Source organism: Diorhabda carinulata, chromosome 3, assembly GCF_026250575.1.
Source record: "Diorhabda carinulata isolate Delta chromosome 3, icDioCari1.1, whole genome shotgun sequence".
NCBI classification, from domain to species: Eukaryota; Metazoa; Arthropoda; class Insecta; order Coleoptera; family Chrysomelidae; genus Diorhabda; species Diorhabda carinulata.
The window spans coordinates 32,841,937-32,867,825 of record NC_079462.1 but is presented as its reverse complement, the minus strand read 5'-3'; the positions used below and the strand labels follow the sequence as shown (position 1 = coordinate 32,867,825).

The window sequence follows — 25,889 nt, the reverse complement described above, 5'->3', positions numbered from 1 at the left end:
TTTATCTCAGTTCTCTCGGGTTTGAAGTTGGTTAAATATAGTGTGGAAGTTTTGACAGAAGTGCAACACTATTTTAAAGTATGCTAAAGATGGCAATTTGAAACGATGTTTTCATCATATTTGTCTATTTGGTGTAACGTGAGACATGTATTGCGTGTTTGCTAAGGATAATAACAAAACCTTACAACGACGTATATCGTTCATCTAAGATCATTAGTTCACATCGATTTTTATATTTACAAGGATAATATTACCTTGAATCCATTATAAATAAGACGAAAGTGTGCGTGTTTGTAGGAAAATGGAAAAAGCAATAATAAACAGCAGATATAGCATAAAATCGCTTCCACGATTATGGTTCAAAAAGCCACTAATCCCGTTCGACCTTAGAACTTTCCCAATTTTGTGGAAAATAGTCGTTGTTTCATTTTTCAATTTCTAGTATTGTTTCAAATGAATAGAAAAAACTATTTGATATCCATTTCAAATAAATTCTAGTTTTTTGTTGTATTGAAAACAAGTTTTTATTAACCGATTTGTCTAACCTAATCCGATTATTTTGAGATCGTCTTTAAATGATTCAGAAGATTCTACACTATTCAAAGTTTTCAAGCAATCCCAAAAAATGTCAAGTTGAAATAGTTTGTCAACATTTTGTTAAAAAATATTTTATATTTGATCCAAAAAGTTAGGGTGTATACAGTATGGTATGGTACAGGTGTATACAGTAGGGTGTAGGGTGTATAAAGTTAAAAATTTTTTTAAATGCTCAGTGAATTAAAACGTTAGTTTTTAAATCATTGACGGACGTATCTGCAATTACAGATACATGTGTAGGGGCAGGACTGCGATAGCAAGGAAGGAATTTGTTATCAGGGAAGTGTCCCATGAATAAATTTGATTGGACCATCAGACCTCTGTGGTATCCCAGTCAGCCGTACCGTAATGTTTCTACAGTGAGGTTGATTCATATAACCAAAGTAAATATAAACCAAAAGAAATATATAAATACAGCGTAAATATGGCAGGGGTCGATAGAACTGATGTCTTATTACAGCTGTCCACGAAAATAAATTCGCTGGTACAAGAAAGTGATCTTTCATCTGATAGATGTTATTGTTGTCAATAGTTTCCTTCTTAATCGGGAAATTACTCAATCGAAAATAAGCCTCCTTAGTTTTCGAGAAGCTATCATTAAGGATCTACTTGAAATTTTACCAAATATAAAAGATGGGTAAGAACAATCCCTTATTGGACATCAGCCAGCTCTACAACATGTTTTGGAAAAAATTTCTTTGCCTGAAGGTTACAACAGGAAAAGTTACTTTTTGAGATGTTGCCAATGCTCAAGGGATAGACATCATGGAGGTGTTCTGCATGCGAAAATAACCGCCGTTATGCGTTGGAGTTTGTTTCGCAAATTTTTTTTTTTGGTAAATTTGCTTTTCACGAATTTCTTTCTGTTTTGATAGATATTTTCTTTTTGTATTAAATGCTTTTTGTTAGGTTTTCCAAAGAAAATAAACTTGGTTTATTTACATAATAAAGTTTACTTCCGTAGTTTTTTCTTGATTGTTCAATATTTGTTCTTACTACTACATGTCTGCAACAACAATCGTGTCTCCCTTTACATAAATTTCAAATGCTTAGGAACATGCCTAATGGGCACTTGTACTATTTTTTCAAAATCATCCGAGTGTCCGCGAATGTGTTGATCAATACAATTTTTAATTGTTTTCATATTATTAAGAAACAAAACCATTGTCTTTGATAAATGATTACCTTTATAGAAAGAAAATACTTAGAAGGCAATTATTTCAAATTCAATGTTGTTAACACATCCCGTTCTAACAATTTAATGTTAAAAATAATAAAGTTCTTTGCATTATTTTTGACCCAAATAAGTGTTCCGTTCAAAATATTTTATATTGTTTTGTAACGTAGCAATTTCGTCAAAGCAATATATTCAATTGAATTGTGCTGTTTTCGCATATAAAAAGTATTTCTACAATTTGTAACGTAGACCGAGACACTTTTCGAATTCGCTGCAACAGTCTCTTGAATTTCCGCACGAATTGACTACTTTCCGTATGGGCATCATAAAAAAAATAAATCGAAGTATCTATCGAAAGAATACGACGATATTTTCCCGATGACAGGATACAGTTGTTATATTTCATACATTCTAAATGGTTTTTGTTTAAATTTCTCGCGGAGGAAACTGTGAAACGTTGATGACACACACTGTCGGATTGTCTAAAAATGCTGTATCTGGTAGTAAACCCAGATGAAACGAAAACAATTAGTTAGTAGCTGTACTCAACGGTTATGAACAAAGAATTGTAAATAGTTTAAAATCGGTTTAGAAATCCAACAACACATTAAAACAATTGTTTGGCAATCCTAAAGATAAAATCCCAAATTTGGAAAAGAGTGGTATATATGAAATAAATTGTGGTGATTGTGACCGAAAGTATATTGGGCAGACTAAGAGATCCGTTATTGTCCGGTTTCAAGAACACATAGCTCATTTGAAATATGGACGGACCGGAAAATCAGGTATTGCCGATCACGCTGCCAGTCACAATCGTAGCATAAATATTAATAATGTAAAATTGTTAAAAAATTCCTTACAGCCCACTATATAGTTTAGTAGTCAAAGAATAAACATGAATATTACCGCCAAGGAGTTTTTTCCCGCTGGAATTAATTTTTCGCGGGAGGTGGCTCATTGGTGGGAAAATTTAGTGCAGCTGTTATGCAGAAAAGTTTCCTCGAAGAAACTTACCGAGTAAAAATACATTTAGAACAATTGAAAGACGTTGTTGAGAAACTGGAACTGTGTTTTTGAATTTAGTTGATCAAAATCCAACAGTTATCTTAAGGAATATAGCAAGACAAACAATTACGTCTTCTTCAAGTACTTATAGAGCAACAGTTACATCCTTATCAATACAGACAAGTCCAACAGCTCTTGCCGGACGATCTATCGGTTAAAGTGGATTTTTGTAAAAGATTACGTACATACAAGTCATCATTCCAAATTTTTTTAAATCTATTATTTTTACAGAAGAGTTTAACTCCCATAATGCACACTACTGGTGTAATGAGAATCCACAAATATTTTTCAGTTTTCTCTCTATCCTAGAGACGGGATTACCTTTTTTTAAACACCCGGTATGGCTGAATGTTATTATAAATATAATTAACTTGTATCTATCACAAGAAATGAGATAATAAATAGTTAATTCATGACTTTTATCACCTTTGCCAGAAATAGATACTTTCGTAACCAATGTTTTTATATTTATAAAGGATCTGTTGAATGAAAATTACCCGATTGATTATAATAACAATATGATTTTTTTTTTCGAAGAGTCAGTTTTCGCAACTAGGCCACGAACATATTCCAAAACATAAAATTTTAGTATCGGTGTTATGAAACAAACTTATTAATAATAATGTAGCCGCCTTCATTATATATGCATGCAATCATCAAATGTTTTATATGCTCCATAAAGATCGTTATTAATAAAATTGATGGAATACGAATTAAGAGGAAAATTAGATTCACAAAAATATGAATGTTTTATTGTTATTTTATGTTGAAAGGTTTTCATGGCTTTCTAAGAGAAAAGAAAATTTTATTTGTAGTCTACAAAAGCCAACCATCCATTTTTTCAATAGAATTAAGACTCGATAGAAAAACAGGATTTTTGGAAGTGGTAGGTGTCCCGACTATGTGAAACAAATAGTGTATCGTTCTCTCTCTCCTTCATTTAGTTCTGCGCGCATGAAGCATGCGCAATATAGATAAAGTGTCTCGAACGAGAGAGAAAATGAATACTGTCGGCACCGTAAGAACTGTCCATATAGGAGTATTACATATATGAATTTTTGAAAGTCGGGACTGATGAAAGTCATCACTTACCATAGGATACTAAGAAACTAAATCCATGTCCGGCTCTAGAGAGGGCTTTTACAAAATTCATTCTCAAACCAAGATTAATGTGTAAATGATTTTCTCAGATGGTTTTTTACATTTTTCTGACAAGGTACAAAACCGGCCAGTTTCGTTTTATAGAGAACTTTTATAGTATAGCCAGTTTGCAACCCTGAAATTAATGCCACTACCTCTAAATCTGCGCCATTTGCGCTTTTAATAACACTGGCCGATTAGATTTTCATAACACAGGTGAGATCTTTATTTTTAAAATGAAAATATCCATCCAATAATAGAAAAAATATTTATTAAGCCCTAACACGTACCACTTTTCAATAGCTTATTTATCTCTGTTTACATTAGCAGGTAGGAAAATGTCGAGTCAAACGCGCCGCAGTTGCAAAACTTCTCCTGACAAATTTTGCTATATTTGTGGAGAATTTATGGTGAAATTGCAAGTCAGGCCGTTGTCTGAAAATGTGGAAAAAGCCTATTTCAAATATTTTGGTTCTTTAATTGGAGACCAAGACAAGCAATGGACTCTCCACGCGTGGAACCTACCAATGTTATGGTGGGAACCTACTAACCATTTTGACGACTGCTTTTTTTGTCTAACAAAGACTGAAGGTTATTCTGAGAAAGGGAAGCACGAATATAATTTTCCGTCATTTCCGTCTGCTATACAACCTGCTCTTCATAGCGAAGATTTACTACTACCGATTTCGTCTTTAGATCGACAAAATATTGTTAGAAGATACTAAAGACAACGTATCATGAGGAAGCACCGAAGAACAATACACTGACCCCATTTTTACTTCAAGTACCAGTTCTGGTGAGTCACATTTGATTGTACAAAGTGAGTTGAATGATTTAACACGTAATTTGGGGTTATCGAAGCAACATTCTGAACTTCTTGCTTACCGTCTTAAGGAACTTATTAGCCGAAAAGACAAAAATTAAGACCTCAAGAAAAAGAAATGCTACATATGAGTAGAGCCCAGCTTTGTCTTCTTCTATAGAATTTTATGAAGTAAAAATTCTGGAGAATGTGGTAGCGGTATCGGACTGTTAATACTTTAACATACTTCACCGAATGTTTGGATTTCATTGGAAAGCTTTACACAGTTGTTAAACAGTCGTACACGTTATTTTTGGGTTCAAGTTTCGGCATTGGTGCACCAAAAGGCATGTCTTTAATAATACTTTTGTACAAATCCGTCAAAACATACTTTCAGCACCGTCGATTTGGTTTTTAATGACAATTTTAAAATAAGCAATTCTTAGGCATGAATAATATGTACGTGTCTTGAATTTTTCACCCCAATCGCCAAATCAAACAAGAATTTCTCCTAACTTTCACGCGTTCACTGTATATTCAATAAAGTATACAGAGAGACATTAAAACCGATAGCATATCGTCTATTTACACAATAATATTCTTGTGGTATCCAAATAAAAACATCGGCGGTTTATCTTTTGAATGATGAACACGTATCTTATTTATAGTCTGTATACGGTACGTATTCTTTTATGCAAATTCGAGACACCAGTGATAGTCACAGATGTGAAGTGCATTGTGCCTGAAAGAAATTAGTCGAGCTCAACTTGTTGACGATAGTGCAGTTTTTTTTTATTGATGGTATCATTACGTGTCGTTAAGTGTTTTTTATACATACTCAAACCGATGTGTTGAATTGTAAGTTGAAATGTTTCAATTTGCAACAATTCTAATTATATTTTGATAATTGTTCTTAAATAGCCAAAAATATTATCAATAAAATTAATTTGAATTTAACATTTTTATATAGTTATGATAAAGTGATGCGAAAAATCATGAAACGTACAAGGTTTTTTATTGAAAATTCAAAATACGTTACATAAATAGAAACTAGATTTCGCATTTACGGAAAAAACTCATATTTAAAGAATTAAAACTTGAAGTTATGTAGCAAGAACATCTCTTATATCAATTTTTTCAATTGTTTATTAGTATCACTCTCAAATTATTATAGGTTCCGAAAGAGAAAAAGTAACTCTAACGATTACGGGTTTTGGCAATAGATTTCAAAGTCGCAAATAGCATGTGCTTCACTTGAAGAAACACATCATCAAAAATCTTCATTTACCAAAAGCACAGTTTGTGTTTGGAATACTTCACAATCTGGAATTCGTTTGTAGTAAAGTTTTTAAAGAAAGAAACTGCACACATACAAAATTCAATTCATGCACGGACTCTCAGGAGATGATCCGGGCAGTCGTATGGAATTTTGTGAAATCTTCATGAGGTATTGTGATCAAAAACCAAATTTTCATAATAGTGAAATGTTTTCAGACTTGACAACGTTTTAAGTGGTACAGTAAATCGACATGATTGTCGCTACTGGACCTGGGAAAATCCACAACGTATTCATACGGCACCAAAAAATTATTGTTTGAGTAGGATATTTGGAATATCTTCGTATAGCATTGCTTACAGACCTAATTGCCAAATAATAGCATAAACAGTATTTGGTTCCAAGATTGGTGCACCGCCACATTATGGACTTAATGTTCAAACGTTTTTGGATAACCAGGACGCCACCTAGATCACCTGATGTTACTCGCGGAATTTTTTTCTGCGGTGATATTAAAAAAATCAGGTCTGGATTAACCGTCCTCACAATTTATAAGATTTAATGGAAACGAAATTAAATGACACAGATGATCGAAAACTCTTAAATCAGATCTACCATGGTCTCGGTCTGTTAAATAGTGAACGGGATAAAGCTTGAACAATTCCTGTAAGGAGTAGCTTTGTTTTAATAGACTGTCCAGTTAATTTACATTTATTACTAAAATTTAGTTTTTTCGTTTATTTCTTTATGCCCCTTCTCAAATTTAAAAAAAAAAATATTGACATAATTTTGAAAAATTTAACATGGATTAAAATGAACTGTTTGACGTTTTCTTATACGAATTTTATAAATTATATTAATTTGAATAATGAAAATTTAAGACCCTGCTTAAAGTTTTTGAAAATTTTGTATTGTTAGTCGAATTTTTCAAGGAAAAATTAGACTATTACGGTAGGCATGACTAGAAGAAAAATGGGGGGCACATCATTTTTCCCATGTTTTGAGACCTCCTGAACAGGATTATGATGGTTTTTCGAATGTCTATGGGTCCGATTTGGTTCAAAATTAGCATACATGGCTTTTTTGGCGGCGGATTGATGTTATTAGAGTTTGGTTGAAAACAAATGAATATTTCGAGGGGTTGCAGTGCAAAAAAAGTGGTTTTTGACTTTTGCTCACCTCTCAAACGAAAAGCGACTGAAAAATTAAATTTCACATGTAGGTTCAATTAATTGCGAGATGATTTCCCGTCTAAGGTCGAAACTTCTCTCTCCATTTTATGGTCATTTTTGTTATATTTTCTTATTTTTTGGCCAGATAAAGTTTGACTAGAGGGTTGGAAGTTCGCGTGCAAGTAGGGGTGATGTTGAAGAATTGTCTTTCTCAAGTTCAAAGTTTTCTTCTTCAGTTCTTCTAGCACAAAACGCCCGAAATCATTTTGATCGTTGTAATTGTTGAACTGGACCGCCTCCTATTTAATGAATAATACGAGTATGATCGTTGCTAGGGTGATTTTTTTACTTCCCATTTTCGAAATTTCTTGTCGTTATGACAATTTTTTCTTTGTTGTCAATTGGAATTGAACAAGAGTGTTCGAGACCACCGGGTCTATTGAAATTATGAATTTTCATTCGAGAGAGAGAGAGAGAGAGAGTTAACTTGTGAAATGAAAAGTTATTGAGGAATAGCAAATTTTCCATATAAAGAAATAAGATTGAGAATTGATATCATTTCCAAGAAATTCATTTTATGGAAAGATTTGTTTGTATATTAGTTAAATTCTTCATTCGACGAAAAATTCGACTTTCGTGATGGAGCTCTGCTGCTCACGGCTCTTTTTTTGTATATATTTGATTATACAAGATGAAATATATTATTCCACTTCTCTTAGATATTATTTTCAATTCTACTTTTTTTCCATTTTAATGCTTCCCAATTCATATTACAACGAACTTTGAGAATGAGTTTCGATTTTAGTCTAATTGCTTTTACTACTTGCCAAGATCTTGTTTTGAAACCTTGCCAGAATAGGATACTTAGACTCTTCTACACAATCTACATCGTCTTAATGTTAATGTTGAAGAATCCGCCAATTTCCACATCTTTATCATTTGAAACCATTCTCTTGATTTACTAATTGGAATTTCTTTTCATAAGTTGAAAAAGGAACCGATTAATAAGTTTTAAATTTGAAAAAATTATTTCAACCAAAAGAAATTAAGGTAGGCAGCTAACAGAAATAAAGAGGAAACTAATTAAAATCTAATAAACGTTCAAGAAGGTAAATTACTTTTGAGTTGATGAAAAAATATTAACTATAAAATCCAAATTCAGTCCGAGCTGTTTTCAGTTTACCTCTTTTTATACATGAATTAACTTTCTATTCTGCAACAATAGGCTTTTTTTATTTTTATCCACATCATCTTGATATAAAAATAATATTTTAAACTGAGTATAAAAATATTTAGTCAATTAACAACGTCGTTAACTGAAAGTTGGGATACTCGTTTTATTATAAAGAAAGATAAAGAAATACTTAATGGCGTCTCACAATGACCATTAGAAAAATTAAGAATCGCCATAACTCCCTATGGGACAATTACTTATTCCACATTGAACGTATCAACAATAAGTATGATTCGATACGGGTTCTGTTAATTGTCGATTTCCTGAATCGACGGCGATAAACGCCAAGAAATTAAATTTTACTGCAGTTGGCGTCGTAAATTTTTCAATAAATTGGACAAAGATAATGAAAACCAAGCCCCTCGGTTTTATAAATAGAGGTAAACTCAATATTGAGCAATTTGATCACAATTACAGTTAGTATCTTAGATTAGAATGAATGTGATGATGTTAAAGATAAAATGTATTTGTTTGGAATCGTTTTCAATTTGGGCACTGTTTGAATTGTTGTTACTAAATGGTAAACGAGCTTTCAGTCTTGGATTTCGTTTTCCATTTGTGTGAATAGTATAAAGGATATAATGAAATATCACGTATACTGCTTAATGGAAACTGATTCAATTTGCTCATAATAGTTGAGCTGAAAGTTCTCAAAATAGGTCTTAGATTCTACAATTACCTCTTTATTGGAGCAAAATTGAGCGTTTTTTCATTAATTTATGACATATTTTTGATAAAACAGAAATTTTTCTTCTACAAATGGGACTGCTGTTTTTGTTTTTAAGAAAGTTGATTAATATTATATCTTGCGCATCTTAAAAAAATAATGCCATATTTTGGTCAGACGACCTTTGAGTCGGTTTAAAAAGATTTGATGTTTTTACACGTTTATGAGCAGAGCTTTCGCAAATATTCATTCAGAAAATGTCCCAACACGATCCTTTGATATATTTGAGGTCTCAACTAACTGAGTCATCCTCATTTTAAGGTTAATCGAAATTATTTTGTAAACTTTTTGATATTTTACTAGGTTTTTAGTTCAACGATATCTCGAAATAGAGTTTTTTGGTTTATCTAGTTTTTGATTGACTTTTCCAAACCGACGTTAACTTATTTTTCGGAAAAATATTTACACTTCAAAATATTTTGATTCCGTGATATGATTATTTATAAAATAACAATACGACTCAATAAATTTAGTTTACATAATGAAACCAAATAAATACGATTTTTTATATAGAAATATAATGTTCACATTAACTCCAGTTATATATTCTGGTGGCTGCGACGGCGCATTTGCCATATTTTCAAAAATTTGAAACGATCCAATACAAAATACAAAAATAATACGTATCGACATTAATTGATGCAATTAATTTCAAAACAAAATGGAATATACCTTCATCATTATTGACATATGTTGCTTAGACTTTTTATTCTCATATCTTGGCAGTAACTTCCTCCCACTTCTTTATCTTTAGCCTTCTTTTCTTTCTTTCTTTTTCTTTCGGTCCTGCATTCCTCTCTCAAAAATAAATCTATAAGTTCTTATGTTATATTGTGTTTGTTTTGTTCTGTTTCTCTTATGTCCATATTGGTTTCTGTACGTACCACAGCTACCCTTTTTGAACTCATTATTTTGCTCAGTTGAGTTTCTTCAAATTTCTTACTGTAATTAGTTCTTAATCATAATTTTCCTCCTTCTTCTGGTTATTTTCTTTCCCTCTACTTTGGCAAGTATCCACATTTCGCTACCATATTTCTCTAACGTTTTCTCTACAGTGTTAACAATTATTTTAACACTTTAACATTTTAACACGCGATATTTCTTCATAGTTTATACATCCATACTTTTTAGCATTTACAATTATTGCGATTTTTCATATTGTCTTCTTATCTTTTCTCCTTTATGTATCCTTTAACTTTCATCCATTATTATTTCTCTGCCTCTCTCTCTCTCTCTCTCTCTCTCTATTTACTACACATATTCTCCAATTTTCCTCTTATCATATTCTATTTCCATGAAGAAGTTTTCCATAGCTTCGTTCACAAACCTTTCATGTTAACTTGATTTATCTTGTCCTCCTGTTTGGTTTCGATTCTTATCTCCTTTTTCTATTTCTTTTTAGTGTGTAACTATTTTTTTTAATACTTATCACGTTCTTCATAGTGTCTTAAACGTTTCACCGTATTATTTTCGTTTCATATAAAATAGGATATATTGTTTTGTTCACCTTTATTCGTAAACATATACAAATAAAAAACATTTAACTAGTTATTTATTGGACCACACAGATATATTAATTTGGATGATAATAAACATAAAACGTTTCTTATAACGTGTCTCATATACGTTAAAAAGTTTTCTTGCTACGACAGCTTATGTACTTATGAATTCTGTGGAAGGTTACTTTCAGCAACTGGAGTCATTTACTTGCAAGTCAGGTCTAGTGCATAGTTGATGTTAATTTGCAACGGAAGTACTATAAGCCTTTTGATTTAATACCATCAACTATTACAGCTTCTACAGTACGAAATCGAAGTTTAAAATTATTTAATCTCTTTAAATATCTTGTGGGTTGTCTTTTGCATAGAGAAATATGTAAAATATCCGTAAAATAAAGGAGAGCATCTAGTTATAATATGCAATGATTATTAACACATTTCGTACTTGATATTATTCAAAAAAATCTATTTAAGAATAACAAAATGGTTGGGGAAACTAAATGTAAATCGAGTTGAAAGAATATTGAGATAAATAAGACAAAACGTACTGGAAAATCGTAAATTCAGAAAAAGTATTTAAAATTCAGAAAACGAATCAGTCTGAAATACCACTGCACAAGTTTATTTTGATTTTTGAATAATCTCAAAATCTCCAATGGTTCTTGGAACAAGTCAAATATTTTCTCTTCAATTCTAAATATGTATTTAAATTTTGTTTTCATTTCATAATTAAAATCCCGTGCATAATCTTCCGTTACGAGTGGTCTAATCTTCATGACAACCACGATCACGAGTTGGCATATTGCAACAGAAATTAAAATTTTTGGGCGGTTATTAAAATCACGAGTTGGAGTATGCTAATTTAATGATATGACAAATATTTTATAACTCGTCAAATATAACTGTAGTCTTTAAAATCTAGTAATGATGTCCAGCTTTTCCTTCCAAAAATTATGTTCAATCGCTCTACTTTAAGAAAGCGCCACTAGTTGGCGTTAATCCTAATAGATGGTTTTCTTTTGCTGGGGAGAATAATATCAGTATCTGTACAAGTAACTGTATGGTGTAAGATCTTATTTAACCAACAGAACACTTTTTCGAGGAAACAAGGTTCCATTTTGTTACAGTAAAACGAAACACTTATAAAATCGAAGGTAAATTAATTTCTGAACATTCATTTAAATATAAAACGTTTATTAACTTCCTTTGTTCAAAATTAGCGAACCGAATACTAACTCAGTCGTTGAAGAGAGTAAAAAAACAACTAGGAGCTATTTATATCGACAGAAAATATCGAAAATTAATTTAAAATATATAAGTAATTGAAAAAATAAATAAAGAAACGTGAATTTACCCGAATCGATAAAAACATCCAGAGCGAAAAACATTTATGCTCGTCTGATTCATTATTCTGTGAAATGTTTAAGAGCATTCCAACTTCAAATATTTATATTTAATTATTATTTTAAGTGTTCATAGAAACCAAAATTCAATTAACTTGTCGAATGACATCAATTTCAGCAAAATAAATTGAAGGATTGTATAATATCAAGTGATTTCAAAATTCAAATATATTTTATTTCTATTACGTAATAATCAACTGCAAAGTTCTCGATGAAGAACATAAATTAAACCAAAAAAAGTTATTTGATATGTACATATCCATCTGTCGTTGCCAAAATTTTTGATTTCGCCTTGCAATGCATGGAAAATTGCTCCTTGGTTCAAATCCATACTAGATCCATCTGCTACAGGATTTGGAGCCACCACATGCGTCAGATGGAAACATAAACATGAACTGTTTGGTCTAGCACTATGATTTTTTTTAATTGGAGACGCTATTGATCTGGGAAAGATGTGGCTTAATCAAGTTACCGCAGCTGAAAACAAACTTTGGAGATAGGTTGATATTGATGTCAATAGACTTAAAATTGATTATTTCCTGTGAAGTCACGTGGAGCTACTAACTTATTCTAATAAACAGCACAATCTAAGCCTTGGAATCCAACATAGTTCGTGCTATTTTTGACAAACAACCTGTAATGCTCTAAAAAGGGACCCAAAGTTGTGTATTTAGAACGCAATATATAAAATTAGTACTTCTAACTCCAAAAGAAATTTTTCTTTACTAAATTTGCCTTATCAATTGTTTTTTTATTACAGAGCAATGATAGCGTGATCATTTGCCGAGACACCACCCACTCATTATGTGTTCAAGATCATTTCTAGTTGCTTCTCTTCTGGCAACTACGGCTGCAATAATAACTTCTACGATCGCTGACAATGGCGAAGAATTCGCTTTCGATGTTGTAGAAGATTTGGAAGTGGAATTTGAGGGAGAAAAATTGGTGAAATGGCACGAAAAGGATTTGGTAGCTCCAGTTGGAAGAGCCTTCCATTTGGTCGTACCTAAAGAACATTTTAAAGGAGAAGTAACAAGTTTTGAGGTGAGATTAGAATTTTGCCTAGAAAATCAATCATCAATTCTCAATCACTTGCTTTTTATCGCACGCAAATCTAAATCACAAGCAATTCATGCTGAATTTCTAATTTTAAGATAAAGTAGTATGTTTTGTACTTCTACTCATAGAGTAGATGTTTTTATTTGGTAGTTAATACACTTTCTATCAAGGTGTCTAACTTTAGATCTGTATAATAATAATAATAAAGACACCATATTAGGCTCTTCCTAATATGTATTTGTAAATTCGTGATATGATTTAATATTGTTGCTTTCTTCCTGTATTGCTTTCACAAACTTTTTAGTCTTCACCGACGAATAGATACATCCATGAGATTAATATTAAAGTTTACACCGGAAGAGAAACGATCGAGTCTTCATTCATTTCAAATTCCAAGTACTTCGGTTCGTTTTCGTATATTACAAAGCTATGGTTGATTTTCTCGCTTATTTTTAATGCTGTTCTTTATACTTTCATAAATTACTGCAATACCGTTTTAAAGATACCTATAAATATTTTATTGAATGAGTAAAATTAATTAATGTAGGTAGAGGTGAGTTTCTAGACTGGTGCTTGAATTTATTTTCTAAAATAAAATAGGGATTCAGATTTCTATCGTCTTTCTATCTTACTTTTGACATTTTTGCAATAGAATCCGAGAAAAAGACGAAGAGATATATCCAAAAAATTGAAAAATTACCCCACCTCTTATTTTAAATCGCGTGGAAATGCTCTCTGAGATGTAATTTATTTAAAAGTTTGAATATTTGGAATTTTTAATCGCGTTTATTCAATCCAAATTTTAAAAACTTTCATCCAAATTTTCTTAACATTTTTACAAAGAAATAAACATTTGTATCCCCATCAAAATATAGATTTATTTGAAATAATACCTGTCTGATGTCATATGTCTGATGTCATATGTCTAATGTCATATGTCTGATGTCATATGCTACACTGGGTAGATGTTAATTAAAAAAATTCGAAAATCGACATTTTTCAATTCTCTCCTAAATTTTTAATTTGTCATAGTGTGGAGCAATACATTTCGATGTTTGATCGCAAATACGTCAAAAGTTATTGAAAATTTTAGTTTTCACATTTTTAGTTTAGATCATTTCATGTCTTTTTACGTTTTTTATATATTTTCAAAATTGTTGTACCATTTTCTAATTACTTCCTACCCCTCAAAACACTGTTCAAATATATATCACTTAAATGTATACCAAAATAACTTTAATTGCAAAATGCAGATTTGACTTTTGGATGGCGATTTATATCATAGTTTTATTGGACTATTTCATCAAATTTAACAGTAAATGTGTACACCTAAACCTCACCACGAAGTTCTTTTCAATGTACAATCCTTTAAATAACAGACCATTATACTCCTGCCATTTTTATTGAATGCCCTTTGCTATGAGGATGGTCCCACAAGTACCTGGCCTGTTTCAAGTTTGAAGACGCCACGTTGTTTGGTATTGGTTTGGCAGCCATCAATAGTGAATGTTTTCAGTAAATTTGTAATAATGAAAAAGATTCCTCATCGTTATGTGAAACAATACAAATCCAGCATCACAATGGTCGACTCCAGAAATGTTGGAGAAACTCCATATAGCGGTACTGGATGATCGTCGACTGCGAGCTACCGCATATTAACTGAAAATTTGGACATGAGAATGTTGAGGGTCATGAAGATGTTTCCATCGGGAGCTTGACGATGTTTCTCACAAATAAAACCGAATATTCACGCTGTTGCATAACCGTGGATGAAACGTGGGTCTATCACTTCATACCCGAAATAAATAACTATCAAAACAATATACAGTAAAGGAAGAACCGGCTCCGAAGAAGGCAAAGACCGTTCCATCTGCAGGCAAGTTCATGGCGTCGGTTGTTCAGGATACGCATGGAAAAATGTTCATTGACTATCTTGAAATAGGAAGAACTATCTACTGGGGGTATTATGCGAATTTACTCCAACGTTTGAAAGAAGAAATCATGCAAAAACGGCCTCATTTGGCTAAGAAGAAAGTGTTGTTTCATCAAGACAATGCATCAGCTCTCACATCTGTAATAGCAATGGCCAAAGTTAATGAATTAAAGTTTGCATTGTTACCTCATGCACCCAATTCGCCAGATTTAGCCGCCTAGGATTATTTTCTGTTACCAGATTTGAAAAAATGGTTCGGTGGTCAAAGATTTTCCAACAATGAAGAGGTGATGTCCGCAGTTAATGACTATGGAGATTACGTTGAAAAATGATAATATTTGTGCTTTCTTTGTTGGGCCAGGTATTATATAACACTTCTAGAATAGTTAAGTTAAAATACACGATTCATTCTTTTCTGAATGGCTCTTGTAATTCACTTGTTGGTTGAAGAAACCTCATCTCATTTCATCGCCGCAGAAATTATTTATTCAAGTATGTTACACTAAAATAAATATTCGGTATTTTCCAAACAGATTAAAACTCTTCATATTTCCAGAGAATGTAAAATTTTTCAATTGAATTTGAATATATACTCGATTTATGAATGTACTTACTAAAAATCCATAGCCCCTGGAATAATAATCTCGTATTTCTTCAAGTTGTCTTATAAACTGGAATTTTATTTTCCAGAAGGGGCACTGTCTCGGCGAAACATATTAAATCCTATGTCGAGAAACTGTTATTACCGCCATTACTGCTGAAAACTATTGATGCTCCTTTTTATTTGCGGCTAGTACCGAACACGATAGTGTAAAATTTCCTAAAAGGAAATTGAAAGGCGTCCAACTACCATTCTAGAGTTTGCGAGATTTTTTTACTATCAGTATATAACATACTACAATGTTTATGTTTTTTTAAGTCTTCACAGTTTCCAAGATGTGGGATTGTAAATTCTACGAGTAGTAAAACGTTGGATAACAATAAAAATTCCAAGGAAATAAAAAGGAAATTTAAATCCTGTCTACGTAGTGCACTTCACTTAACAGATAAATTTAGACGAGTGCAGGTTATTCACTTTTATTTGGCCGTATCTGATAATATGGAAAGATTAGATTGGCAACTTCCCAGGGTCAAGAAATTATTTCCACTAATGGAAACTGGTATCAAACATTTCCAAGGTAATGTGGGTACGACCCTTCAAAGTGTTCTTATTGGAGATTGACGTTAATGCACCTTCGGCTGAGGTTGACGTTTTCAAACCTGCACAATCAACCCCAAAAGATGCTTTTCCATACAATGAGGGATCTGAAACTGATATTGATACTAAGTCTTCGATTAAAGATGAAGATCCGTCTCCTTCTGACGAATAGTTCGTTAGTTTAACAAAGCTGTGTACTTCGTTTCTGTCATTCTGTTCCATTACATCATTTTCTTATAGTTTTTCATTGGAGTGCAAATCTTGTTCAATAGACTTTGAAAATCATTTGTAAATATTGGTTAAATAATCCAAATGTATGTTCTAGGCAAAGAGACGCACAGGAAAAGCTCTTCCCTCCTGGCTGCTTTTTGATAAAAGGGGTGGAGTATTTTGGGGTGTACCGCTTACTCAAGATATCGGAATAGTAACACTTACTGTGAAAGCATTAGGAAAATTCAACAGCACAGAAGATATCTCAATTAAAGTAATTGAATCTACAGAAGAATCCACAGTAATTGAGAAATGTAAATCGACTGAAGAAAATACGATTCTCACTTTATTGATAGATAAAAATATTAAGGCAATCAAACCGAAACAAAGAGTTATTGCCATTAATAACATCGCCCAGTTTTTCGGATTACCACATGTGAGTAGTCAAAATATTTTTTCGAATAGTTCTTTAGTTAAAAAAAAAATCTTTTTATATTATACTAGTTTAGTATTAAGTTCAAGAAATTTACAAAATAACTTTGTGTGAAAACAAACCCCTTATTGATTTTGGATATTATGATTAACTAATTCATTAGTGGCAGTAGTTAATTACCTAACTGTGTTTTATTAATCAAGAAACTAAGTTATATGGACCTACTGGTTAATTCTGAATATTCTGAGTAACTAATTCATTAGTAGCAGTGGTTAATTACCTAACTGTGTTTTAATAATCAAGAGGCTAAGTTATATGGACCTACTAGTTAATTCTGAATATTCTTAGTGACTAATTCATTAGTAGCAGTAGTTAATTACTTAACTGTGTTTTAATAATCAAGAAACTAAGTTATATGGACCTACTGGTTAATTCTAAATATTGTGATTAACTAATTCATTAGTAGCAGTAGTTAATTACCTAACTGTGTTTTAATAATCAAGAAACTAAGTTATATGAACCTACTAGTTAATTCTGAATATTCTGAGTAACTAATTCATAAGTAGCAATGGTTAATTACCTAACTGTGTTTTAATAATCAAGAGGCTAAGTTATATGGACCTACTGGTTAATTCTAAATATTGTGATTAACTAATTCATTAGTAGCAGTAGTTAATTACCTAACTGTGTTTTAATAATCAAGAAACTAAGTTATATGAACCTACTAGTTAATTCTGAATATTCTGAGTAACTAATTCATAAGTAGCAATGGTTAATTACCTAACTGTGTTTTAATAATCAAGAGGCTAAGTTATATGGACCTACTGGTTGATTCTAAATATTGTGATTAACTAATTCATTAGTAGCAGTAGTTAATTACCTAACTGTGTTTTAATAATCAAGAAACTAAGTTATATGAACCTACTAGTTAATTCTGAATATTCTGAGTAACTAATTCATTAGTAGCAGTGGTTAATTACCTAACTGTGTTTTAATCATCAAGAGGCTAAGTTATATGAACCTACTAGTTAATTCTGAATATTCTGAGTAACTAATTCATAAGTAGCAATGGTTAATTACCTAACTGTGTTTTAATAATCAAGAGGCTAAGTTCTATGGATCTACTAGTTAATTCTGAATATTGTGATTAACTAATTCATTAGTAGCAGTAGTTAATTACCTAACTGTGTTTTAATAACCAAGAGACTAAGTTATCTGAACCCACTAGTAGATTTTGAGTATTATGATTAACTAATTTATTAGTAGCAGTAGTTAATTACCTGTGTATCAATAATTAAGAGGTTAAGGTATTTGGACTTATTAGTTGATTTTGAATCTTGTGGTCCATGACTAATTTATTAGTTAATTACCTAGCTGTGATTAAATAATCGAGAGTTATCTGAACCCATTAGTTTTCATTTAATGCAATCAATTTCTAATCTCACAAATTGTCTGATGAAAAATTTTGATTTATCTTTCTACCTGGAAAAAGTTGATATCATTTTAAAAGAAATTCTGTGAAGAGATGCATTCAACACATAATATATTGGAGAAAATAAATTAGGGAATGTCAACCATCAAGAAGAAGGAAACAAATTAGATAAGAAGAACTGAGAACAAACATTTATAAGTTGAAATTATGCGTTCTGTCCTACACAATGGTAATTTGTATTTCCTCAATGACGAGTTTTTGATATATTTTCGATTTACTTTAATCTATTTTCTAATCTCATGTAATGAAAACAATGTAATCAAAATCTTATTTGTTGTTAATTATGGATTACAAAGTTATGTTTCATTTATTCTTTCACATAATTGTTTAGGATGATCTATTTTTTCTGTTTCTCTATCCAGTACATTTATCGTTATTTATGTGTCATCTCGCATTTTCCTTTTCAGCGTGCCTTTATGTTGAAACCTCAAATACAAAAAGATGACATCACAGATAGTTCTGTAGTACTGGCTGGTCCGGGAAATATCCGATCAAGAAATTCCAAGGTAGCATCTTTTCTACAAGTAGCAGTAGGGTGCGATGGAAGACTGTGGCTCTCTACAACTTCGATGGTGCATCAACTGAAGCAACAAGCAAAAGATGGAACCATTACTGAAGTATTAGGCTTACCTTTAATAGGCTGGAGAGTTAAGACTGAAACTAAACCTGTTGTTAGAACTAAAAGAGAATCTGATATTCTTTATGGAGATGATGGTGAGTTTCTTAGAGAAAAAAATCAGTGGAATAATAATATTTTCTTCGATATTTGATAAATAGGTAGCGGAGACTATAATGATGAAGATGAATATTATGATGATTACGAAGATTCTTATGATAATGAAGAACTTGGAGACGTTGAAAAAGTACCTCCGTCTGCAGCGACTCCAATAACTCTACCAACTCCCAAAAAGACTACAACTTCAACAACAGCTGCTAGTACAACTATATCTTCCGAAATTACTACTCATCCTCATAGGCATCATCATGGTGAACCCAATCCTAGCATACCAGTAAGTTTGATTATATTTAATCAAATGCTAATTTCACTATCATAGTTTCATGATTCATTTAAGAAACTTTATTTTTTAGAATATACACCATCAAACAACCAATAAAAACTTTAATATTGACGAATTTGTTCCTGTAACAATTCTTCCATCTGAAACTGAAATATCTTCTTCTACCACTACATCTACAACCAGTACGTCACAGAACTTTGGACAATCTAAATCCAAACCAGACGATGTATTGAACTATGAAGAAAACTATGATTATGGGGAATATGATGATGAGGACGATGACCTCCCGGATCCTATTGAAAGTGCAACTGTTGTACCAGGTATGTGTATATAGTAACACACTGAGGTTTCATTGCTATTATCATCAAGCACTAAATAAACTCCTTCTCTTTTTCATATTGTAAAGAAACTATAAAGGTTATTCAATAGGAGGAAATTCGTCTTCACTCTATATCTCGACCTTGGTCTATATAATTATGCAGCTATCGAACATTCTATAAAAAATTTGAGGAATGTTCTAAATTAAAAAGTTTTAACTAGAGCTGGATAGAAAAATTCTAATTAGAAAATTTCATGATATTTACTTTGGAATAAATAGTATAAGCTCCTGTATTTTCATATCATTGGTGTAATATCCCCCGTTTTTTCTCCTATCGCCATTAAGTGATATCCTCTACACATCCCATCTCATTGTTTGTCGGTGTTGCAGGTTTTCAAAGATTTTCATGTAACCTAGTTCACCAGCTGAATAGCCAATAATACAGCAACTGCTTTCTTCTTCTCTCCTTTGTCTTTCATTATATTGTGGTGCACAACACACTACCATCCCCCACAACTCAAGCGCTGAAGAGGAGTATTTTCTATATAAGGGTCGAACCGGATGAATCCTTTCCCTCTCATGAATAACGTACAAAGAACAAAACGAACCCCTCTATCTTTTTCCCTTTGCTCATATTTTTGGTTGCAAGATTTTATAAAAATTCCTATCCTCTTTCAGAGTTTCCCAAAAAGAAACAAAAATTTGTTCCTGTAGTTGGAGATACAGAAAGCACAACCACTGAAGAAAGCAGTATCAAAACTCCAACTACTGTTAAGATTGAACCAGATCTAGTAACTGAATCAAGTACTGTTCCTAGTACTACTACAACTAGTACAACTACTACCACTACTACTACACCTGTTCCTTCAACTGTTATCATTACAAGTACAACAAGTACTACTGAAGCTCCAACAACTTTCCAAATCGTTGAAGAAGGAGAGCTAGAGGTAATTAAATATATGCAACATATTCACAGTATACACCTAGAAGAATTTCATTTTTTTTTTGTAAAGATTTACTAGAGAATGTTATCAAGAACAACTCAATGTAAGGCACATATTTATTTTAATTCATTTTTATCATTAATTTTAGATTGAATTTACAACAGAAACTGAAAGACCTCCAACAACATCTGAGGTACTACCAACTTCTGAGGAAACCACTGTTCCAACAACGACGTACCAAGCTATTTATAATATTCCGAAGAAGAGTGTAGAAACTACATCTACTTTTACAACTTCCACAGTAACAACAGTAGCAGTAACATCATCAACTGTAAAAGGGGAAGAATCCACTACACCATTTGTAGAAACTACAACACGTCGAGAGTCTTCAACTACACAAAAATTACCAACTACAATTAGAGAAGTTACGGAAATTGAGTACCACGAAAACTTTGATCCTTTTGTAGAAAATCGTCTTCAGCCTATGTCGGTTATTGCTGGAAAAATATTCAGATTCGTGTTGCCACTACATACGTTCAAAGATTTTGAAGACGAATACGATTTGACATATCAGTTGCTAGATTCTAATAATAATACAATCACCAATAACAGTTGGTTGAATTTTAACCCCACTAGAAGAGAATTTTATGGATTGTAAGTAAAAAAAGTTTACTCTATATAAAAATATTTCACTATTTTGTCGATTTTCAGACCATTGGAAGTTTCCAAGTGGTTCTTCTGGATCAAAGCGACCGATAAAGATGGTGGATCCGCTCAAGAAATGTTAATCATTCACGTTCAACAACATAAATTGGAACTTGTAGTTAATCACGAATTTAGTTTAATAATAGGTATTGAACGACATCAAGAATTCCAACATTATGTTGACTGGTCTCTGAAGGTACTGAGAGCATTAGGAAAAATTTATAATACAAATATGACGGAAATAACAGTCAGAAGGATTAATTATACAAGTGAACCAGTGGTATTTACTTGGTCCAATGATTCTATTGCAACCAATTACTGTCCGAGAAGTGAAATTGTATCACTTTATCAGGTGAGTTGAATTGAAAATAATTAGGATCAGTTAATATTGCAATTCATATTATATTTCATACACTAAGAAGACATTCAAAATTTATATAATAATCCATCTTGGTTCTATAGCAAAACCTCGTAAATATGCCTGCTCAGTAGCACAACCTATTAAATATACCTACAAAGTAAGAAAACCTGTTAAATATGCCAACACACAAGCAAAACCACAGTAGTAAAACGTATTAAATATACCTGTAAAGTAGCAAAACCTCAATTTATATTAAGATATAAAATTTATTTCATATATACATATAATAAGCTAAAAATTTCCAAGTTTGATATAACCTCAAAATATTTAATCTGATTATATTTACATTTCATTCATAAGTAAAGCTTTTGAAAGATGATTTTAAGTTTTTTTTATATCTTGAATACGCCTTTAAAATGGTGTATCCACAAGAAATCTATTCACCTCTGGGAATTCAATTGTAAACAAAGTTTGTTTGAAAGTAGGACATACTAATTTACGAGTTTCTGTACAGTTTTCGGGGTTGAATTTGTATGTTACTCATTATTTGATTCATACTTCATTGTTTTTCAGTTTGCAGTGTTCCCTTTGACTTAAATTTTATTCGGAGTTTATAATCTTTGATTTTATTGATTCGAAATGCCGTGTTCGTACAAGGACTATAGTTATGTCGCAATAATACAGGGTATAAGAAAGATCATTTTTTTTTTTAAAAAGTTCATGATTTTATTTTTCCACTCATCATTTTTATGAAAGGAAACAAACAAGTTATTAAAAAAATGGGTATCTTTAAAGAATATATCCATAACTTCAGTGGTTCTTGCAATTCAATAGCTTTTCTCTACTAAACTGTTCGTCCTGAATCCTGCTTTTCCAATTGAAGACAGATATAGTAAGTTAAGATGATGTCAGAATGATTTATGTTAATTCTAAGAAAATTCACAAGCATAATAAAATTTTATCAACTCTTGTACTGAATTAGATGGAAAACTGACTGAAGAAGTGATTGTAGCTTGACAGACATATAATTTTAATGTACAGTTATGGTGAATTGTTCGTGGACGCGGCGACAACGTCACTTATGACGTCATGACTAACCTTGTCATGTGGTGTCGAAGTCAACGTTACAATAATTAGTGGAATGTGCAAAGCTCAAGCAACGTAAATTGCTATCATGAGAATCTATATCATCATTTTATGCAGTATGGGATGTTATGAGTACTTTTGATGTATTTTTGTGACGCACCACCAAATATTTATTCTATAACCGCAGAAGAAACTTCGATTTTACTTAAATGTAAATTAGTTAACCACTTAACAAATTGTAACATAATTTTCCAAAGCTTTTGCTTCTTTTTTTTATGTATTGCCATTGATTAATATTTATCTTAACACTCAAAACGCCTCGTTATTCCACTTGAGTTTATAATTATAACGCTTTGAATTAATTGGAACGGGAAAGATCGTGGTCTTGATTGTCGTGAGTGCTTAATACATCCTTAAATACAACCTAATAAACAAATTTTTGATATGCTTTACCAGATTTTGAAATTCTGAAAAGTATTGGAAGATTCAAGACAGTATAGCTAAAAAATAATCATTGAATGGATATTTCTTGATTATTTCAGCTCTTGTTTGTTTACATTTTGTACTGGCTTGTTCAATTTCTGAACATTTATTAATTTTTTTTTAGGTATTAACAGCAAATAAAGTTGGAGATCCTTCAAGGGAACTAAGCATTGCTTTATCTCCCGGACTGCGCGTTAAGAAAGTTATATATAAAGAGTTAGGATTATGTGAACAACCCCTTATTCCTGTTACACCTCCAACAAACTTTTCACCAATTTTGAGGAATCCTGTTGATAAGGTGAATGCTACAGTTGGAGAACTGCTTGTTTTCAAAGTTAAAGACGTAAGTATACAGAGCGTCATGTCGGATAGATTCTTAAGAAGATAAATTATTTTAGGACACATTCTATGATCCTGAAGATGTGGATTCGAGAATGTTGAACATATCCCTTCTAACCGGCGAGAGACAACCCATTCCACCGGACAATTGGCTTCAATTTGACAGTAAAAACAGAGAATTTTTCGGTATTCCTAGAAAAGCGGGTAGAAGTGAATATCAGTTAGTCTGTGTCGATAGTGGTGGCCTTCCTGCTACTGATAGTTTAGAGGTTGTGGTGTATCCTCCTCTGAAGAAACCATATAATGTTGAATTTAGTATGAATATTACGGAAATTCCGTATGAAATCTTCATAAACAGTGCTTCTCTTCAAAAGAAATTCGTCGAAAAATTAACGGTGCGTAGAAATTGAATATAATATATGGATTTGTTTGTAAAGTAATTTCCTTTTCAAATAAATACATATACAACAAGATAATTCAAAATATTTCGATAAAGACCGAAGTATATTGAAACGTCAAGATTTTATGTTTTCACACGAAATTTTGATTAAAAGAGACCTAAAATAAAGATAATGTATCAACAAAACTATATAAAAGAGGTCTAAGTTGGAAAAATTTATATAATTTGTTCAATTATTTAGTCTAATTTTAAGGGTTTTGGGCATAAATTGGTTATTTTTTATTGTAGTTTGGGTTAAAAATGGCGCGGCCACTCTCATGTGGCCGCACGGTCTCTATAAAGCCACCACATACTTAAAGCGGATAAGTTTAAGTTAAGTTAGTCAATTTGTTTCATTTTTTGTTTGAAACTTTTTTCTCTATAATAAATATTTAATAAAATTGTTATAATTTTGAAGAAAGTTAATGGGCAAACTAAGCTTTGTTTGTAAAAATCTTTTTAGGGATTTCCTTCTCTAAAAAATAACAAATTTTATCTAAAACTTCAGCAAAATTGGGAGTTAAGCTTTTGGAATTCTGTCCAAAAATTATTATACAGATATGGAATTCATTATAATTAATGACATTACTACCAATCAAAATAAGTATATGATTCACTCATTCATTCATTGTTTGTTGTTTTCATTGAATCATGGAATATCAATAAATCATTCATCTTATTGATTTTCTTTCAGTATAAGCAACCATATAAAATTTTTCGAAATTTAATCTCATTGAGAATAGAAAAGTTTTGATGAACAATTAAAATACCATTTTTTTATCATAATAATTAGTTGCATGTTATTTCATTCCGAAGTGTTTTGTTTCAGAAATTATTCGAAGAAACCAGTGCAAATAATTTCTATTTTCTTCCATTCAAACGGTCTTATGATTCCACCATAGTTACATGGTTCAATAAAACTTTGCCAGTAAATCGGTGCCCACAAGAGGAAATCAAACGCTTGGAATCTGTCTTACATAATATGAATGATAGATCAATTGCACATAAGGTTAGTGAAAAATATTAAAATATTTTCATTATGATTCATCTGTATAACAATATTCACTTACTAATTTGAATATTTCCAGGTCCATTCGATTATGGAACCAGAATTTAGAGTATCAACTATTAAAGTACATCTAACTGGCAACTGTAAACAGAGGGTAAGGGAACAGGAACCAAAATCAGAAATTAGTATCCCGGTTGAAGAAACTACACTTCCACCTAGCAGTGACGATTATCTCATCACTTTCATTGTCCCGGCAGTTATAGTTTTTATAATGTTATTTTTGGCAGCAGTAGCAGCTATTGTTTTATACAGAAGAAGACGTATGGGAAAGATGAATGTGGAAGAAGATGGAAGACAAACTTATGGGAATAAAGGTAAGTATATTTTTTTCTGCGCATCTTATTATTTTGTCTATTTTGTTAGAAAGGAGGATGGTACTAACATAATTGTAGCTCTGAATTTCGAACTTCTCATATTTTTAGTATTAATACAAGCGTCTATATATATTTCAAGGTATATTATATAATGGGTATCCCAAAATTAACGCAAGATTTGAATTAAATAGAAAACACATTTCGTAGTCTTTTGATTGTAATTTTTTCATTGAGTCCTAAAGTACATAGTATAAGGTTATTTATGGAATAACACATCGGACAAATGGTCACGACGGCTTTGCATACGCATACGCTCTCGTTTGTCGATATTTTCCATGACAATTCTGCATAAATGTGGCTGAATTTCGTTGATGCAACGTTGAATCTCTATTTT

General features: G+C 31.7%; 1 protein-coding gene across 5 annotated transcripts in view; it reads left to right on the top strand.

Annotated features, from left to right (window-relative positions):
- The window catches only part of LOC130891122 (uncharacterized), a 137,558-nt gene that overhangs the window by 101,549 nt on the left and 10,120 nt on the right, over positions 1-25,889 (top strand). For 3 of the 5 annotated variants that reach the window (XM_057795689.1, XM_057795690.1, XM_057795688.1), the window contains 12 exons: positions 12,853-13,136; positions 16,608-16,928; positions 18,825-19,131; positions 19,195-19,427; positions 19,507-19,756; positions 20,434-20,702; positions 20,848-21,353; positions 21,411-21,756; positions 23,459-23,677; positions 23,733-24,068; positions 24,942-25,121; positions 25,201-25,495. In XM_057795689.1, coding sequence (XP_057651672.1) covers positions 12,897-13,136; positions 16,608-16,928; positions 18,825-19,131; positions 19,195-19,427; positions 19,507-19,756; positions 20,434-20,702; positions 20,848-21,353; positions 21,411-21,756; positions 23,459-23,677; positions 23,733-24,068; positions 24,942-25,121; positions 25,201-25,495 — 3,502 coding nt within the window. In that variant the 5' untranslated portion in view covers positions 12,853-12,896. Of the gene's footprint in view, positions 1-5,411; positions 5,640-12,852; positions 13,137-16,607; positions 16,929-18,824; positions 19,132-19,194; positions 19,428-19,506; positions 19,757-20,433; positions 20,703-20,847; positions 21,354-21,410; positions 21,757-23,458; positions 23,678-23,732; positions 24,069-24,941; positions 25,122-25,200; positions 25,496-25,889 lie in introns of those variants that run through there. The other 2 variants (XM_057795687.1, XM_057795691.1) reach the window with 2 other exon arrangements.